General features: G+C 38.4%; 1 protein-coding gene across 1 annotated transcript; it reads left to right on the top strand.

Moving 5' to 3' along the window:
- Nucleotides 1–1,549: 1,549 nt before the first annotated feature.
- Nucleotides 1,550–17,519, top strand: LOC115676037 (myosin-6-like). Its single transcript, XM_030598889.2, has 38 exons — nucleotides 1,550–1,669; nucleotides 1,917–2,060; nucleotides 2,202–2,347; nucleotides 2,425–2,581; nucleotides 2,672–2,730; nucleotides 2,836–2,995; nucleotides 4,083–4,232; nucleotides 4,310–4,446; nucleotides 4,562–4,708; nucleotides 4,872–4,973; nucleotides 5,272–5,329; nucleotides 5,442–5,543; nucleotides 7,670–7,707; nucleotides 7,858–7,984; nucleotides 8,111–8,281; nucleotides 8,369–8,500; nucleotides 8,614–8,723; nucleotides 8,802–8,862; nucleotides 9,721–9,898; nucleotides 10,028–10,233; nucleotides 10,451–10,570; nucleotides 11,103–11,201; nucleotides 11,716–11,928; nucleotides 12,054–12,193; nucleotides 12,348–12,462; nucleotides 12,542–12,586; nucleotides 12,681–12,764; nucleotides 12,865–13,035; nucleotides 13,794–13,949; nucleotides 14,070–14,261; nucleotides 15,231–15,359; nucleotides 15,446–15,516; nucleotides 15,607–15,706; nucleotides 15,828–15,884; nucleotides 16,315–16,371; nucleotides 16,675–16,755; nucleotides 16,842–16,924; nucleotides 17,180–17,519. Exons 1-38 carry the CDS (start codon nucleotides 1,550–1,552, stop codon nucleotides 17,292–17,294), a joined length of 4,533 nt encoding a protein of 1,510 aa, XP_030454749.2. The 3' UTR covers nucleotides 17,295–17,519.
- Nucleotides 17,520–19,709: the final 2,190 nt, after the last annotated feature.

The following is a 19,709-nucleotide window of genomic DNA, read 5'->3' as shown; positions in this document are numbered from 1 at the left end:
GGGTGATTGTAGGGGCGCTTCCTTCGCCGGTTTCAGCCGCATTTTTGGGCTGAGACCGGGCAATGAAAGTGCACTTGATTCATCAGTTGATGAAACCGGAAAGATTGAAGATACCATAAATTCTTTTAGTGGAAGCTGGGGTTTGACTTGAATTTGGGCTCGACTGGAAGGTGCAGATTGGCAAAGTTCGACATGAGTTCTCTAGGGAAATGAGATTAATGGATGACGGGCTCAATTGAAACACTATGGCATTCTATTCTTTTTAGTTTTTTTTTTTTTAATAACATGGCTTGTTTATCCTGTTTTTCATTTCACAGAGCAAAACAGAGAAAAATCGTATGTACTTCTCTACTAGACTGAATCTCCAGAAAACTTTGCTCATAAAAAACAATAACAACAAAACCAAGCCTTATCCCATGAAGTGGGGTTGGCTATACGAATCCAGTTACGGCAATGGGTTCGTATTTCTATTCAGTCTCTTGTAAGCTCTAGGTGCTCTATATCTTTCCTCGTCGTCTTATTTGATGTCTTTCTAAGACTTCTCCTGCCCCTTCTAGCTCGAGTCTCCATCCCCTGATTATGCTGGAGTTAAAGGCCTTAAGTTAACATGACCACACGATCTCAAATGAGCTTATGGCTTACCCTCATTGGAGCCACGCCAATTTTTCCTTAAATAATTTCATGTCTAATCCTATCCTTTCTTGTGTGTTTCTATATCCAACCAAGTAGTCTCATCTCTACCAGTCATTATCCGTGCATATTGGTGTGTAACTGCCCAGCACCCTGTCCTCAAAGCATTCCTAGCCTTATTGCCACGCTATATTCTCTGTAGCTTAAGCGGCATTCTCTGGAAAATTGCTCACTTGTTGAAATCCAGTTTTAGCACAAAGCATTTGAATCTTTAGTATCTCTTACTCCAATTGTGTAAATACATTGCTATCCAGACGTACTTGGAAGGGCTGATATCTGTAAGTTGCTTTTATGCTGGCCGGCCTCCATGTCTGTTTCGCGCGTGGATGCAAGTAGAGATCATGCCTTCTACTGCAAGCGAAGTTCAATTTTGGAGGAAATAGTTTTTCCAAACATAAAAACCTGGTTGCTGGTCTCTATGTCTGTTTCACATGTAGATGCAAGTAGAGATCATGCCTTCTACTGCAAGCAAAGTTCAACTTTGGAGGAAATAGTTTTTCCAAACATAAAAACCTGGTTATCAACGTTTTCTTAGCCTAGAGTGGCGTTTTACGAAGTTGAACTTTTTCCGAAGTGCACATTCCATCCAGTTATAACCGACTCCTTCTCATTTTTCTGAATCATAACAAATTCTGTAAATCCTAGTCTAGATTTTGTCTGTGTCTGTTCTATTTTGGATGTGCTTTAAGTTCATTAAAACTCTGATGTTACCTTTAATTGGGGTTCTATTTGGGACCTGTAATTTGTATGCTTTAACCTTGCGCCAGCTCTTCTGTGTTGATGTGGGACACAATGCCTTAATCGATAGAGGCTTCAGCGAACCAATATCATCAGACTTCCTAATTTTTTTTCTGTCTGTATGCAGGCTACTGTTGGATCTTTTGTTTGGCTGGAAGATCCTAATGAGGCTTGGATAGATGGTGAAGTTGTGGAAGTTAAAGGTCCGGAGCTGAAAGTCCTCTGCTCATCGGGCAAGACGGTATGGAATTTGCCAAATAATGTGATTCTGAAAATTTCTCTCTTTCTTCTGTTACCTTGAAAAGCCCTTCAGCACTCTGCTGAAGAAATTGCTTGTATGTGTTAATGCCATGTATAGCAACTTGAGTAGACTCAAGCTCAGAGATTCGATGGAATATATCTTTCTTCTTATTGTAGAAACTTCTCTCTCAAATCTCCTGACATCTGAGCTTTTTTTTTGTGGATTTCTTCTTTCGGTGGAGTTACAGGTCCATGTGAAGGCCTCAGATGTCTATGCTAAAGATACTGAAGCACCACCATGTGGAGTGGATGATATGACAAAGCTGGCTTATTTGCACGAGCCGGGAGTTCTGCAGAATTTGAGGTCACGATACGACATGAATGAAATATACGTGAGTTGTCTTGTCTTTAAGTTGTCTCCTTTTCCTGGACTGGTTTTGGAGGAGTCCAACAGATGGTGCTGACCGAAGATACTGTTATTTTTAATCATGGTTTAGCATGCTAACGTTAAATGCATCGTATGATGGTTTCAGACTTACACAGGAAATATACTGATTGCTGTAAACCCTTTTACGAAATTACCTCATCTCTACGATAGCCATATGATGGCTCAATATAAAGGGGCAGCTTTTGGGGAGCTGAGTCCACATCCTTTTGCTGTAGCAGATGCTGCATACAGGTGCTGCTTAATCTTAATATTTGACTTTCTATGACCTTTTACTTGATATGTAATGGGAGTGCTATTGATATGTGTAGACTCATGATCAATGAAGGGAAAAGTCAGGCAATCTTGGTTAGTGGTGAAAGTGGGGCAGGTAAAACTGAGAGCACAAAGCTCCTTATGCGTTATCTTGCTTATATGGGTGGGCGAGCTGCTGCAGAGGGCAGAACCGTTGAGCAGCAAGTTTTGGAGGTAACTAAGTACACCAAAGAATATTGAGTATTTTACCTCTACAATTACGTGACTTGCACGGCAGGCACTTACAATACTGCAATCTTGCAGTCTAATCCTGTACTAGAAGCATTTGGTAACGCTAAGACCGTGAGGAACAACAACTCAAGGTGCGATTATCTTTGTGTATGGACATAAAATATTTCCGCATATGCTCAGATCCTTTGCTACCTCATCCGGTTGATCTCATCTTGTCCGTTTGCTAAATCTTTCAGTCGATTCGGTAAGTTTGTGGAGATTCAGTTTGACCAAAGGGGACGGATATCTGGAGCTGCTGTCAGAACTTATTTGTTGGAAAGGTCACGTGTTTGTCAGATCTCTGATCCTGAGAGAAACTATCACTGTTTCTATATGCTTTGTGCTGCACCTCAGGAGGTAAGAATCTAGATTTCCAATCAAGCATTCTTTCAAGATGTTTAGACAAAGCCCTCATCCTCTTATGTTTATACTACCAAAGAAAAGCATGCCATGGAAGTGCACGACTTTTGTAGAAGAGATGAGAAGGACAAAACTATATTATACTAGAATAACGGATGGTTTGTTCTTTCTAAAGACGTTAAATTGACTGCAATATATTATGGCTATATATTATGTTCTGTTCTCTGTAGATATGAACAGACAGGTTTGTAATGAAATATAATCTCCGTATACCCTTTCATGTTTCAATATGAGATCAATTTCTTCTCATGAACCTTTAATTAAGATTGGTCAGTAGGAGTTTAATATGAGCCATGTACTTTTTTTTGGGCAAATTTTCATTTTTATTGAGTGAACTTATCACTGAACTCAAGATTTCGTCACTCAAGTGCACCCAAACGGTGTGGCTTGTTGAATTTGGTGTGGGCTAACTTCTCTGAGTTCCACATGGAAATTCAATTTATATTAGGGTCTTTGACAACATCTAGCGTTAATCTGAGACCCTCTTATCTGTTTTTCCATCATCGTCCTATTCTGCTTCCTTTTTAGCCATTACTTCAGGAATCAGGACTATAGTAGTTGGCTTTTTGTCTGGACTTTGGGATTGCGGTATATGTTTGCTTAGCGTGATGTCATGCCCATGAGTTGGCTAAAAACATAATTTTTGGCCCTAGTGGAAGGGGGAGAATCTCAGTTTCAATTGAATCTCGCTTTTGTGACCATTCATCAAGTTGAATTTATTGGGCTATGTACTTTCTTTGTTACTTCTTAAATATCAATGCTACAAAGATGTGTCATCATCTCTTGTTTCTTGTTTTGGTATTTCTTCATGCATAACTGTACTTTTCCATATACTCCACTACTTGCAGTAAGAGTGACTTTATTTATGGATTTCTCAGAAAAAGTATTGAAGGGCATACTGAACATTTCGTGCTATCTCTGTCTGAAAAAGTTTGTGATTAGAGATGGTTTGTTTCCTCATTTAATGAGCTCTTAAAAGATTTTGATTCTTTGAAGATTCTCATAGTTCATTTTTTTTTCACAGGATATTCAGAGGTTCAAGCTAGGACACCCAAGAACATTTCATTATTTGAATCAATCAAACTGTTTTGCATTGGATGGTGTTGATGATTCGAAGGAATACATTGCGACTAGGAGAGCAATGGATATTGTTGGGATAAGTTCTCACGAGCAGGTATATGAGGGAAGTCATAAGTGATCCTTTGAAGCACATACCTCTTTGGCTCTTTTCATTGATTTGTGTCTTTTCAGGATGGAATATTTCGAGTGGTGGCTGCAATTCTTCACCTCGGGAACATTGAATTTGTGAAGGGAAAAGAAATAGATTCCTCAACGCCCAAGGATGAAAAGTCTTGGTTCCATTTGAAAACTGCGGCTGAGCTATTAATGTATTACGCCATTTTATTTGTTGATTCAAGGAGTGTTAGACATGCTATCCTGTCTACACTTTAAATGCTCTGATACAAAAAAAATTGCAGCTTCCTAAGTGTGACGTCTTTTCAGGTGTGATACAAAGGCACTGGAGGATTCGCTTTGCAAGCGTGTAATTGTAACTCGTGATGAAACCATAACAAAGTTTGTGGATCCAGATTCTGCAGCTGGCCAAAGAGATGCTCTGGCAAAAATTGTGTACTCAAGGTTATTTGACTGGTGAGTTTCTGAAGCATCCTTTGAGATTATGAACTTTGAAATTTTGTTTTGGTTTTCATTGTTTTATTTGTATTCAGTGTTTCTTCCTTTTTCTTTTTAGTATTTGGTGCTTGTTGAAATGGAGTGAAGTCTGGATGACTATTTTTCATTCCTTGATTCACAGGATTGTAGATAAGATCAATAATTCCATTGGTCAAGATCCTGACTCCAAGTCTTTGATTGGGGTGCTCGATATATATGGGTTCGAGAGCTTTAAGACAAACAGGTGCTTATCTAATATATGCTGGTGATTATCAATTATGGGAACTAGTCCCTTTTTGTGGGCCATTTACACTCTTGCTTCCTCAACTAAGTATCATAAGAGCCAGAGGCCAATTTATTATAATTGAATATGACATCTTAATTTAAATATCATGTTGTTTTCCATGCATTTGGTTGGTTGAAAGCCTCATCTTGTAGATATCTACTAAGACCTCATGTCACAGTTTTTTGGAGCATGTATAACTTTATAATGAATTCTACTATGTGAAGATAACTTTGGAGGGTATTTGTCTGACTTGCAGCTTTGAGCAATTCTGCATAAATTTGACAAATGAGAAACTTCAGCAACACTTTAACCAGGTTTTCTTCCCATGGTTTTTCTTCACTTTCTCTCTTATCCTTCTCATTTCTTTTAGCTCGTACATTTACTTGTCATTGAGCAGATTACTGATGGTTTCACATCTTTTTCCAGCATGTTTTCAAAATGGAGCAAGAAGAGTACACAAAAGAAGAAATTGATTGGAGCTACATTGATTTTGTTGACAATCAAGATGTTCTAGATCTTATAGAAAAGGTGAGTAGCATTGGCATATGTTTGTGACTAGGGCAACTACATATGCAAAACAGGTCTCAATTAAAATTTAACCGGGTGCCTACTTCAGTTCCTAAATACGATTAAGGTGAATCTTTAGTTTTCTTTTCAAATTGCTTACTTTTCTTGAGAAGTTGAACTATGCATCCAGACATGCAATGAGTCTGATGACCATCTTGTGAAGTGAAAGTTCTAACTCTTGTATATGGCACGACGAGGAATCTTCTTTCCGGTGCAGTTTAGCTTATTTTTACAGTAAGAATTAACAACTTACTTCTAGTATTAGCTACCTGGAGTTGTAGACATTTGTTCCAATGTTGGTGTGCAACTCATTCTTAGCCAGGTCATTCTACTATAAAATCAAAAGGAAATTGTGGAAACACTATAAATATCTTGTCTTCTGACTTTTGAGACATCGTTTCACACTAAATACCAAGACCACAAACACCCATTGATAATTGGCTCACAACTAACAAGTAGTACCTAATAATGCTTTTTAAATGGTCCACCAGAGAATTCTTTTCAACTTCTTAATTCGAGCTGACACAGACACAAGTATTTCAAATAGTGGAAATGAAATCTTATTTAGTCTGATGCCCTTATCAAGAGGCGAGCATACTCTTTAACCCATGAGACCAAGGTAGTTAAACTCGCATTATTATCTAGGATTGGTGGGGTCCTCATGAAATCGGATCGCAAGATCCAATTGTACGGTTGTAAAATCTTACAATTGTAAAGTTTGCGCAAAATGTGTAATGAGTCACATGCAAGTTGGTAGCAAAGCTCTAGACTACTAAAAAGCAACAAATGAATTTTATCTTCAGTTTTAACTCTTGACCCTCTTGGTGTCCTATAGTAGTTTATCTTTTCCCTATAAAATGTAAAAAAATAACCACGAAAATTTTGCTAGTTAGAGGCAAAGTTCTTGGACTCTTGTGGTAGGGCGAATAAAAATTTCAAATTTTTTGAATAAATTGCATTCGAGAGTCTGAAACTATGTTCAAACTCGGTTGTGGAAAAAGAAGGAAAAAATCAGTTTCTGGCGGCATTAGCTCCATTTCCGTTGACAGAGTTGCTATGATGTGGCATTTCCATTTGTAATTTGGAGACACTGGATGTTCTGTTTGTTTCAGTTGAGAAAGAAAGCTAGAGTCCTAGATGGTCCTCTTTTGTTGAGCCCTAATCTGACAGCAGATTGGATTTGCTTTCATCATTTCCTTCTCAATTCCTTGTTTTTTCCAGAGAATCAAATTCCCTTCTACTCTGTCATCAATAAAAGTGTGTTTCATTGGCAACTGGCTAATTTTATCTTAATTTTTGGGCTTTAAAGAAGCCCAAAAGTCTGAGGAGCTAGCACCTCAAATTAAAAATAGCCCGTCGAATCAGAACCAAGTTCATACAAGTTGACTCGCGAGTTTGGCAAGTTTACCGAATCAAATTGTGACTTTACTCCGAGTTCACTAGATAAATTATTCAACTGTGAGTTAGCTCTGCTTTCTTAAAATTACTTTATGATCATCCGATTTTATGAGTCAAATTGCCTTTATGACTACATTACATACCTCTTAGTTAATATTGCCAGGTAAAGAGACAAGTGGCTATGGGCATACAATGATCACCTAGCAGAACCTTGGATATATTGTGAATTCTAGAATCAGGTTGTAATAACATATATCGACAGTATTTTCAAGCTGAAATCTGGCAAGAGATTCTTTCCTTTTCAACTGTATGGCCATAGATATCTGGGAGTACCTTCAGCATTGTTAAACATTGCACAAGGTATTTCCACCATTAACTCAATTAAAAAGATGGAATCATCAGTAATCTAGAAATAGATGTAATACACATCACTATTCTATTCTTAACCTCTACCGTGAGAATAAACAATAAAGCTTACAAAGGACTAAGACATAAAGGTTCCTAGGAAATATGACTCAACAATTTGTTTTATCGTTTTCGATATGAGTAGCTTTTTCTTTGACCATACTTATGGATATCCTCCCTAAGTGCTTTGTATAAAGCTGCACAGTTTCTTATTTAACTTCTAAGCAAAGTAAATTCAGTTGCTCCTATTTATTCATGACATTCTTTCTGGTTGCCATTTACAGAAACCTGGTGGCATAATTGCTCTTCTTGATGAAGCCTGGTGAGTACAAAATCATGGAAAAATATCCACTGCAACCATTTTATTTTGTGCTGTGAACATAGATCAATGTGGCGAATGTGGAAGACCAGCAATCCTCATTTAATCTTTTGACTCTTCTGCGGTTTGAATTTGCGAAATTTGTATTTGTAGTATGTTTCCCAGATCAACGCATGAAACCTTTGCTCAGAAGCTTTACCAGACATTTAAGAACCATAAACGCTTCAGCAAGCCCAAATTGTCACGGACTGACTTTACAATTTGTCATTATGCTGGAGATGTGAGTATGGTCTCTTCTTTGGTTTATTAGAATGATAGCTCTTCAAGTTGTAGAATCAGCAGAAAAAACTGATAATTCATTGTCAGACTTAAAGAACAGACATTGACAGCTGACCTTATGTTGCAGGTAACCTATCAGACTGAACTTTTCTTGGACAAGAACAAAGACTATGTTATTGCAGAACATCAAGCGCTCTTGAGTGCTTCTCAATGTTCTTTTGTTTCTGGATTATTTCCGCCTTTGGCTGAGGAGTCTTCCAAACAGTCAAAGTTCTCATCAATAGGATCTCGATTCAAGGTTCATGTTTGCTTTATCTCTTATGCCTGACTGCAGACTTCATCATTTGTTATGTCTTACTAATAGTGTCCTTATTGACTCATGCAGCAACAATTAGTAGCATTGCTTGAAACTTTGAGCGCTACCGAGCCACATTATATACGATGTGTGAAGCCAAATAATCTTCTCAAGCCAGCCATTTTTGAGAGTAAAAATGTTCTACAGCAACTGCGTTGTGGGGTAGTACTTTTACTAGAATTCAGTTACCTCGGCACAAGTTTAGTTGCCTCAAACCAATCTGCTGCTATTCTTCTTTCTGACCTTTTTTTTTCTCTCTCACCATTGCACTTTAGGGTGTTATGGAGGCCATTAGGATAAGTTGTGCTGGATATCCAACAAGAAGGCCCTTTTTTGAATTTGTGGACCGATTTGGGATTCTTGCTCCTGAAGTTCTTGACCGCAGGTAACTTGAATCTTTTTGTTAACTTGTCGTTTATGCCATATCTCTGTACCTCCTGGACTGATCCATTAGTTGTGACAGTTCTGATGAGGTTACCATCTGCGAGAGGCTTTTGGAGAAAGTGGGATTAAAGGGCTATCAGGTATGGAGTAGATAGATATCCAAAATTGTTTCCAGAACTTGATGGCGCAGTGGAATGTTTCTTTATGTTCATTGTCAAGTGATCATAGTCCCTTCAGAATTCTTTGCTGGAATGATTGCTTTCATCCTTGGCTTTTCCCTTTATATGGTGTTCTCCTAAGACAGGATACTTGTTGATTTTTTAGCCAAACTTAGGAACCTTTTGGCAATTTAATCTATACCAGCATGTATGAACAAGCATGTGATGTTCTCATCTATCATTAGTGTTCAATTTATTTATTTATACAAATGTATGCCTTGTTCAGCGTTGTGTCAAAAGAGTTGTAAGAAGTGACCAGTGCTTCTTATTCTATTGAAATAGCACATATATGCATACTGATCTTGTCTAAGCACAAAGATGCTGCATCCTCTGAGTTAATCATATCAAAAGATGATGAAATGATTCCTGTTTATTTGCTTCCTGAGTGATTTTGCATAGTTTCTGTCATTCAGAGTGCATTCGTGTACATATAGTTATGTCAAGAGAGAAATTAGGGAACCTAGAGAAGAGAGGCTGAATGGCAACCTGAGGAAGGTCGAGGCCACGTACGTGATGTATAATTGGTATATGTAGCAGCCTTATATGTGTTTGCGTGACAAGTTATTATAATTATTAGAGTGGCTGATGAGGGTCATTTGTCTTTTTGTGACTTTTGATTTCTTTAAGGACAACGCAATGGCCTCAGTCATGTAGAACGTTTTGCAGCCATATTAAGATTGCTTACGATTTCTATTGGGGCGACGCAATGTGTCTTTTGCAACGATTGTTTTTGGCACTGGGTAAAAGTCCCATGAACTAAGATGTAATTTGCATTTGCAGATTGGTAAAACAAAAGTATTTCTCAGAACTGGTCAAATGGCAGAATTGGATGCTCGTCGGAGTGAGGTCTTAGGGAGATCGGCAAGTATCATTCAGAGAAAAACGCGTTCTTATTTGGCAAGGCGAAGTTTTGTCTTGATCCGAAAGTCTACTATGCTTATTCAAGCTGTTTGCCGAGGTATATGCTCAGTTGGTGTCATACTCGTCTCTTTTACTTTGTGGGATCTGTATTTCCGTCATTTCACATACTAAACATGGGAACTGGTTATGTATAGATGCCTGAAGGTTCTTCTTTTGCCAATTTCAGGACAACTTGCACGTCAAGCATATGAGAGCATGCGGTGTGAAGCTGCCTGCCTCAGGATTCAGAAAGATTTGCGTATGCATATTGCTAGAAAAGCATACAAGGACTTGTATTCATCAGCCATATGTATACAGACAGGCTTACGTGGGATGGCTGCTCGATGTGAGCTACGACTGAGAAAGCAAATCAAAGCTGCTATCGTTATTCAGGTAGGTGTCCATCTTTCACCTAGAGTGCTTTGCAATCTAAGGAGTTCGAAGCAATCTTTCTCTTTGCTAATGTTCATGTCATCTGTTTTCCTTGTGAAAGGTTTTACATAATACTATCATCATTCTTTTGCTTAACATGCTGATCTTTATAGTATGCCATCCATCTCTTTTCTGTTTGATATCACTTTGGAATAATCTCTCTCTGTTGTTTTTCCAGAGTCATTGTCGCAGATACTTGGCACGGGTCCAATATTTGGATACTAAAAAAGCAGCAATTACAACTCAGTGTGCATGGAGAGGGAGAGTTGCTCGTAAAGAACTGCGGAACCTTAAGATGGTGATTTGTTTTCTTTCATCTTACGACCTTTTCCGGATCGTTTGATATATTTTTAGTGGAACTTCAGTTAGACTTGTTCTCTGATTATAATATCTGTTGTATAAGTCTTGATATCAATTTAATTCTTTCCAATTGTCCACAAAAAGAATATCGATGCAGTGTCGTAAGTGCAATTTTTCAGGAAAAAAGGTACATTGAATTACTAGGAAAATCTGATGTTGGAAGTTGGATGAAGGAGACAGGCAGCCATGGATATAATGGTGGTTTGTGAAGGAAAATAAATCATCAGGGCTAGTGAAAAGTGTGCCAAATAATGACCTAGTGACTTGCTTGTTCTACTATCACCATTGTATGTTTGACTTGTCAAATTCTTGGACTCATTTTCAGGGTGGAAATTTTGATAAACAATTAAAGTTGCCATGCATTCCTTGACTATGTTTCTTTTCGAGCTGTGTGGTCTTTTTTGAAAAATTTGGAGACCATGCCCGTTCTTTTCAATTTAGTAATAGGTTCTTTCTCTGTATTTAAACAGGCTGCCAGGGAAACAGGAGCTCTTCAAGCCGCCAAAAATAAGTTAGAAAAGCAAGTGGAAGAGCTTACGTGGAGATTACAACTGGAGAAACGCATGAGGGTAAGTTCCATGGCATTGTATGCTTTATGGTCTCTGTCAGCTATGGTATAGCTTTTAACTTTAGATTTTATTTGTTGAAATTATGGTCCGATAGTGTTATTGCTGTTTCATTTGCGTGGAGAGCAAGGCTATACATGTGCTGATCTATGGTCGGAGGTCTTCCTCCACAGTACAAGGACTAGGTTTGGCTGTCTCGTTTTGAATGCATGCAAGATTAAGGCCTTGGACAAATATAAGAGGCATCTCATAACCTTGGTTGGATTTGGCAATTTATTTAGCATGAGGCAACTGAAAGAACTTAATTATTTCTGTGAGTTTTAGTCATTGAAAAGTTACTTGATAGCTGGCTAGTTTTTTATTGCTTCATTCAGAAACTTTCATATCTTGTTGCTTTGTGGCTTAGAATCAGAGAAATTTGTTGAGAAGCAGTAATGAGTTTCTCAGGCAAGGATTTGTGTAATGTATACATATCGTATAAGTTCTAATTTCTTATTCGTTTTGCTAAATTTTGCAGGCTGATTTAGAAGAGACAAAGAATCAAGAAAATGCAAAACTACAGTCTGCTTTGAATGACATACAACTTCAATTCAAGCAAACCAAAGATTTGCTTTTAAGGGAACAGGAAGCTGCAAAAAGAGCAGCAGAGATAGTCCCTGTTATACAGGAGGTTCCAGTCATTGATCATACCATGATGGAGAAGCTTTCGAGTGAAAACGAAAAACTCAAGGTAAGATAGTTGGAGCAGTATCTGTATCTTCACCATCATCTACTTACAAGAGTTATAAAATGTTAATATGCTTGAATGGAGGTCCTATCTTTATATTGGGAATTGCCTTTTTCTATTAATTGCAGGGTTTGGTCAATTCTCTGGAAAATAAAATTGATGATACTGAGAAAAAGTATGAGGAGACAAAAAGGATTAGTGAAGAAAGACTGAAGCAAGCTCTGGAGGCCGAGTCAAAGATAATGAAGATGAAGACGGATATGCAAAGGTTATTTTATTCTTGCTTGCTATGGTTACTATCCATACTAAAAATGGATAATGCAATGCTAAACCAGTCTATTGGTTTCCAGTTTTCTTCTTTTTCCTCTTTTGGATTTCTCCTTAGTTCTCATGTCAAAATGTTTTTTTCTTCCTATCTGAAGGCTTGTCGAGAAGATCTCTGACATGGAATCTGAGAACCAAATACTTCGGCAACAAACATTGCTAAACTCACCTGTGAAAAAGCTGTCGGAGAACTCACCAATGACATTATCTCAGGTAAACATGCATTTACAAAGTTTTATGCATTGCGATTCTCTCCCTCCCTCCCTCACACTGTGATCTTTAACTCTCGCAGATATTGGAAAATGGTCACCCTGTAATTGAGGAGAATAGAACAAATGTAATAAAGCTCAACTTTACCATCTCTACTCGTTCTGGATGTACATTACTGTATCTCACTTTGATGTATCTGTTTGCAAAATCTTTATAAGCAGGAACCACAGAGTGCAACACCTGTGAGGAAGTATGGTACAGAATCCGACAGCAAATTTAGGAGATCCCATATTGAACGCCAACAGGTATGTTCCTGCGTAAATCAGGGCATGCCTTTTCTTCAACTTTTTTCTTCCTGGTAAGCCTTTGTTTCATTTTTGCTGATTTAATATCCTGAATTTGTAGGAGAACATCGATGCTCTTATTAACTGTGTTGTGAAGAGCATTGGCTTCAGCCATGGGAAGCCTATAGCAGCATTTACAATTTATAAGTCTCTTCTCCACTGGAAGTCCTTTGAAGCTGAAAGGACTAGCGTATTTGATCGACTCATTCAGATGATTGGTTCTGCAATTGAGGTAATCCAAATAAAATCATCCATAACTCAATCCCAGTAATGAGAATCCCAAGGCAATCAAGATAGCATAAGAGTATCTATCCGAGCCTGTCTAATGTACTTTGGAAATGTTATAGAAACACTACTTCATCTGGTTATGTTGGAAGTTACATCTGATGCATACCCTATATGTTTACTAGAAGATGCAATTAGTACTATGCTAGCTTCATTCAATGCTGTTTTCACCAGTTCCATTGATATTCATTGACTTGCTTCTTGTTTGCTTTATTGAGTAAGTTGGGCTGGTGATTCTGTCTATTGTCCAGTTAGCTGAATTCTTTGCTCATATTAGTTGTTTATTATTTTTAAGTCAACTTTTAAGTTTAAACTGTTATCATCGATGTAGATATATAAGTGTAGAAAGTGATATGATTTAGGACCTATATATTTTAAATCACAGATAGTTCTGACGAAATAAAAAATTATACACAAGTTGGAGTATAAGTTGATGGAAACCCGCTATGAAAGAAAGAAATAACAAGATGCTTTGACTAATGTTTTATGTAATTCATATTTATTATGTACAAAGAAATTGCTAATTGAAGGTCATTCTCTGTATTTTTCGTTAATTTATTGTTTAAAGAAACTTCTGGAGATATATCATTAGTTTCAAATTGCGATTATGTTAGACTGTCTGCTTTCATTGGTTTTTCGTTTTCATCTTCAGGAATTTTTAGAAATTAAGACAGCGACAATGTGTTTCTTTTTTTTAACTGGCAGAGTGAAGATAGCAATGATCATATGGCTTATTGGTTATCAAATACATCCACACTGTTGTTCTTGCTCCAACGAAGTCTGAAGGCCGCTGGATCTAGCGGTTCGACCCCACATCGGAAGCCTACCCCTCCAACTTCATTGTTTGGGAGGATGACCATGGTACGTGTGGGATTCCAAACACTCAGTTAACTGATTGATTTAGAGAGTAGCATATAACTTGCGATGCATATTTTTCTAGAATCTCCATGTATTCTGAAAATTCGGACGTTTTATGCTCAGGGATTTCGTTCATCCCCTTCTTCCGCAAACCTTGCCGCTGCTGCGGCAGCTGCAACAGTGCGCCAAGTCGAGGCGAAATACCCAGCTTTGCTTTTTAAGCAACAGCTCACAGCTTACGTGGAGAAAATTTACGGAATTATTAGAGACAACTTGAAGAAAGACCTTGGGTCTTTGCTTTCCCTCTGTATCCAGGTATATCCAAATGACTTCCCTGTTCCAATGTAAATCTTATTTAAGGCAAGATGGTCCCATATACATGGTACTGGCTGGCTTCCATTGCTGTATGCTTGCTTTTCTATGTTATTTCCCTGCAGAAATAATTAACTGCTTCACAGTTTTTACTCTTTTTGAAAAGATATTCCTTGCCCGTTCATATATTTCCCTTATGACCAAAGTTTATTATGACACCGAAGATTTCTTCGCTGGTCTCTCTTCATTAAAAAGTAATTCCTCTTCCGTTTTATTCGGATGGGGAGGAGATAAAAAAAAAAACTAATTATCAGGCAATGCAGCTAGTTAAAGATTGTTGTAGATGAGAATCGATCGTATTGTACTCTTTGACTATATAGCACTTATAAAAGAAGAATGCAATTGTTGTAACCTTTCGCATGTAGTTTGATTATACAATTGCTAGATAGAATTTTATCATATTTTGAGTTTTTGTTTTGGTTGAAATCATATTTTGAGTTGGAATGGCTAAAAATGCATATCACCATGGAAAATCAACTCACTAGTTCAGTGGTTTTATGGTGAAGTGTAAAGTTGGATGCAGTTTGCTATTTTGTAGGCGATTCCACTGATTCATAGCATTTAGGCCTTTAGCCAAATTTGCTCAGAATTGGAAGAGGGATATTCATTCAAAAACTATGCTTCACTGGAATCTTTTCCCCTTATCTTTTTTCTTTGTAAAATGTTGTTTGTTTTATGTGTATATACTCTCTTTTTCCTGAGAGAACTCTGTGAGTTGCTGAGTATTGTAGGCATTGGAATCCTAATCTGGTTGCCATAAGTCCTCTGGTGGCCAAGATTATTTTTTAGCTTTTACCTTTTCTTTTGCAACATTTGTCATTGTTGCCAGAGATGTTTGTATTTGTTTTAAATATGTTACTTGTACCCTAATTTATAATTTAACCATTACTGACATATTCATACGCACTTTAGGCTCCGAGAACATCTAAAGGAAGCGTACTGCGATCTGGAAAGTCCTTTGGCAAGGATTCTCCTTTGGGTCATTGGCAGAGCATCATTGAGTGCTTGAACACTCTTCTCTGTACTCTGAAAGAAAATTTTGTATGTCACTTCATGTCCCATTTATTATACTCTACCACATGAAATTTGGTGCACTTTTATGTAAGCTTATATTTTGTTACTTTTAGGTGCCTCCGATTCTGGTTCAAAAGATTTTCTCTCAGACATTTTCATTCATCAATGTGCAACTATTCAATAGGTATACTTCTTTTTCTTTTTCGTTTATTTCCATTGAATTATTGGGAGATCAGGGGGTCCTGATCAGTGTACTTGGACTATGAAATTTCAGTCTTCTTCTACGCCGTGAGTGTTGTACTTTTAGCAACGGAGAATATGTCAAAGCTGGATTGGCTGAGTTGGAGTTGTGGTGCTGCCAAGCAAAAGAAGAGGTAATTGTGTACCATTATCTTTTTTAATTTTATTTTACAATGAAACAATTACATTGTCCTGTGTGTGGAGTTCTCCTTTTGTGTAAACTTACTAATTACAGTTGGATATCACTGATTGCAGTACGCAGGCCCGTCCTGGGAAGAACTTAAACACATTAGACAGGCTGTGGGATTCTTGGTAACTTTCAATCTCTCCGAAAGCACATTGTTTTTATACGATCCATGTTATTGTCCTTCCTTTTGGGTTGTGTTGTTAACTTTCTGTCGATAAGGCATGCTTGCTGTTTTGGGTTTAGGTTAAAAAAATTTTAATCACAAAATGCCTAAACCATACTTGGACTTGCTTTTCTGTTGAGACTGCAGAACTGTTGTTTTTTTAACTGTCCATTACCAGTTTATGCATGTCTGCTTATATCTTCCATTCTTGTTGAGTGATAAAATAATTATTAATGATGCGGCAAGGAGAATCTCTGGTAGGTATTTTGTCATCCATGGATTGGCTGTGTTATCTAGATGTCCGTACTACTTATAAATCATGCTATTCTTTGGAGTACTAATCTGCCACTTTCTCATCTAATTATTTGCCTGCAATGCGACTTTATCCACAGGTTATACATCAGAAGTACAGGATTTCTTATGATGAAATCACCAATGATCTATGCCCGGTAACTCTCTCAACACCCCCTCCTCCCCCCTCCCCCCTCCCCCGGTGCGCGTTGTGAGCAAGTGCTTCTTTGAAATTATCGGTTACTTCTAAGGCGAATTTATGGCAAATAACCGGAAAAACTTTGTTTGCCTTGATTAGAGTCAATATATGAATTCCAAAACCTGCAAAACTACTTGTGTCTCTTGTGTATCTTGCATCTCTGGCTGATGTTCCTTGTCTTCTTTGCGGGGTTTTGCAAATAGATAGTGCACACTCTCACTCGATCTCTCTCTTAAATTCTGTTGGCTCGCTGCTTGTTCAGATGCTGAGTGTACAGCAGCTGTACAGAATATGTACACTTTACTGGGATGATAGCTACAATACCAAAAGCGTGTCTCCTGAAGTAAGTACTATTGCAATGGGTTACATTTCAAGTCGCCTGTTATAGTTCTTTATCCAAATCCAAGAATCACCTAATGTGTCGTACAGGTAATATCCAGCATGAGGGTACTGATGACAGAAGATTCCAACAGTGCTGTGAGCAGTTCATTTTTGTTGGATGATAATTCTAGGTGAGATTGACTTCAGCACAATCTATTCTTATTTCTATAAGTTTAAGAAATTAATCTTAAGGACCCTTAGATGATGCGAGATATTATGTAAGTTTAGTTATAAGGTTAAAGAAAGTCAAAGAAACGATAGCCTCATCTCTGTTCCCTCATTAGGAACTTAGAATACACGCCTCCTTCAACAGTGACGAATCCTTTTATTTCTGCTTTCTCAATAAGCCATTGCCGTGGTTGACTAATTAATTCATCGGAACGCAGCATTCCTTTCTCGGTTGATGAACTTTCCAATTCGCTCCAAGAGAAGGATTTTGAAGACGTGGTGCCTGCGGAGGAGCTCCTTGAAAACCCAGCCTTCCAATTTTTGCACCTGTAAGGCTCGACATGGCGTTAATCCCCGGTTCTCCTCAGCATCTGTCGCGATTTCGAATTCAAATGTTTGGCAAAGCAATGACGATTTGTAAATTTTTTTGTTCCTTATCTACTTTGGGGCGTCTAATTTTTGCCCTACATCATACCCTGCCGACATGTTATTTATTCATTTATTAATTACATCCTACTTGTAAAATATGCATAGTTGGAAAACGGCAGGGTTATAGTTTTTGATTGAGTTTGTTTTAGGTTCTTTGTGTTTTTTTTTTCTTTTTGTATTTTCACCATTCATTTGTTTGGTGGTTGAGAAATTGCACTCTCCACCTTGACTTTGTTGTACAAAATTTAAAGCACACACTGAAAGGTTTCAATGAGAATTTTGTTGTGGTTTTGTTTCGTTACAGCTTCCTGTATTATACGCAGTCGAACATGGTCACCCGCCCGTGATAGAGAGATGATTGCAGCAAGCTCTTACGCTAGGGAGATTGAATACCACGTATATGAATCGTGCCGACTTGAATCGCTAGATTTCACAATCACAGATCTTCAACATTAAGAAAGGCGACATCGCTGAGCTCTATAATGGGATGCTGCAAAGGAATATCTCTATCTGTTTCGGCTCATGTACGTTGTCCTTGGTTGCCACATTGATTGGGGCAGCTAAAATTTGACTCTTGAAAACCCAATAAGTGCTCGATTTCTCAAGCATCTAAAGGTCAAAATTCGAAAACAAGACACATTTTTTCCACAATCCCATGAGGAATTCACATGGGTAGGGCCCAAAACCACTTCCAAAATCACCAATACATTACAAAAGTCTCTCCCCAACATCTTTTGGGACCAACCATTGTTATTAATCTTCAAGGAACCCCACCCGCTCCTCCCCCCCCCCCCCCCCAATGGACCACCCTGGTACGAAAATGATCAAAAGCAGTACAACTGTAATCTCTCTAACTCTCTCCCCTAATGCTATGGATCAATTTACGATTCTAGCATGGTCCAACGTGCCGTGGGAGCCCGCCACGTGGCGCCGTGGGTCACGGGTCGGCACTTGCGTGAGCTAGGGATGGGTGGATGGGTCTTCATGGCTGGTGGGGATGGGATTGGGCCTCGGATTTCGATGGGCCTCCACGTGGGAGTCCGTCGTTGTTCACCTGAACATTCTGAAACTTTGGTCCAGGGTTGGTGACTCTTAAACAGCTAATTTCTTTGGAATTCAATCTCTTTAGGTCCCCCACTCTTTGGGGGAGCCAATGGATGCATTGGAGACTGAATGCTTCTCAGCCACACACGAATTTGACAGTTTCTCATCAATCAAACCATCCTACCAATTCTCTTTTGGCCCAATTTACTTTGCCTCGTTTGCAATTTGGGCTTGTCATTTCTTTTGACTTTTATCGACGGCATCTCTATAAGTTTCTCCCTTTTTTTTTTCACAGCGAAAATATGAGACTGGAGATTCGAATTCCCAAACTTTCTTTCCTTTCCCCAAAAATAGAGGCGCCATCGGGCCGATAATCTCTTGACGGGTGCTTCTTAGCTCGAAACGGCTTTTACCGATTGAACTATAAAGATAAAAAAGCTCGTCGTCGAGCTTTTCGGAGATGTGGACATTGTACGTCGAAGTGGATAATGTGCTTTAGGGAGAGAAATGCAATATCGAAAAAGATTATGATGGGATAAGCCTTTCTTGAAATTGATGTATCCAAATTCTCGATGTCAATGTTAATAGTCTTTCTCGCTCTTCAAATGCTACGGGAACATCCCTAGTCAAGCAAATCACGTGGAGAGGGTGATGATCTCGTCACCATTGAAAGCTGATGAAAATAGATTGTTCTCATTTCACTGTCTTCAAATTAAGATGAATACAATGCAGCCGACCCATTCCCAGATTGTATTTTCGGATACTTGAACTCAAGACGTAGAAGTTCTCAGTGTTTATTTTTAATGGCTGATCAAAGCAGGAACGAACATGAAAATAAATAAATAAAAAACTACAAAATGGTACAAAACGCCGCCGTCATTTCACCTTAGTCGCACTCATATCTCAGTCGGCACCAAAATCATCAAGAAAATAATAATAAAAAGAGAAGTCACGATCATATCATTCTCGAGATTTGTCTTCACTAGGGTTTTTTTTGTTCGATCGAAGTCTTCACTTGGGTTGATGGTGAAAAGTTGTGGGCGAGTCTTCACTTGGGTTGATGGTGAAAGTTGTGGGCGAGTCTGTCACTCTCAAGTCCCATCGCACAGACTGGTAAGAGGGGGATTTAGAATGGATCTCTCTCTCTCTCTCTCTCTCTCATATTATCTCTTATCATCATCTTCTTGCTCGTGCAATGAGTGGCTACGATCCAGGATCAACGCGGCGGGAGCCAGTCAGACAGTTGAGTCTGTTGAATGGGTGATGACGAAGGTA

Source organism: Syzygium oleosum, unplaced genomic scaffold, assembly GCF_021117445.2.
Source record: "Syzygium oleosum isolate NSW1041296 unplaced genomic scaffold, Sole_v2.1 Sole_v2.01, whole genome shotgun sequence".
NCBI lineage: Eukaryota > Viridiplantae > Streptophyta > Magnoliopsida > Myrtales > Myrtaceae > Syzygium > Syzygium oleosum.
This window is presented reverse-complemented; position numbering and strand designations above follow the sequence as displayed.

Coding starts and splice junctions, on each gene's coding strand:
- LOC115676037 (XM_030598889.2), top strand. CDS start 1,550: ATGCAGGCTACTGTTGGATCTTTTGTTTGGCTGGAAGATCCTAATGAG. Junction 12,765..12,864: donor CCCATATTGAACGCCAACAG/GTATGTTCCTGC, acceptor CTGAATTTGTAG/GAGAACATCGATGCTCTTAT. Junction 15,517..15,606: donor AATGTGCAACTATTCAATAG/GTATACTTCTTT, acceptor ATGAAATTTCAG/TCTTCTTCTACGCCGTGAGT.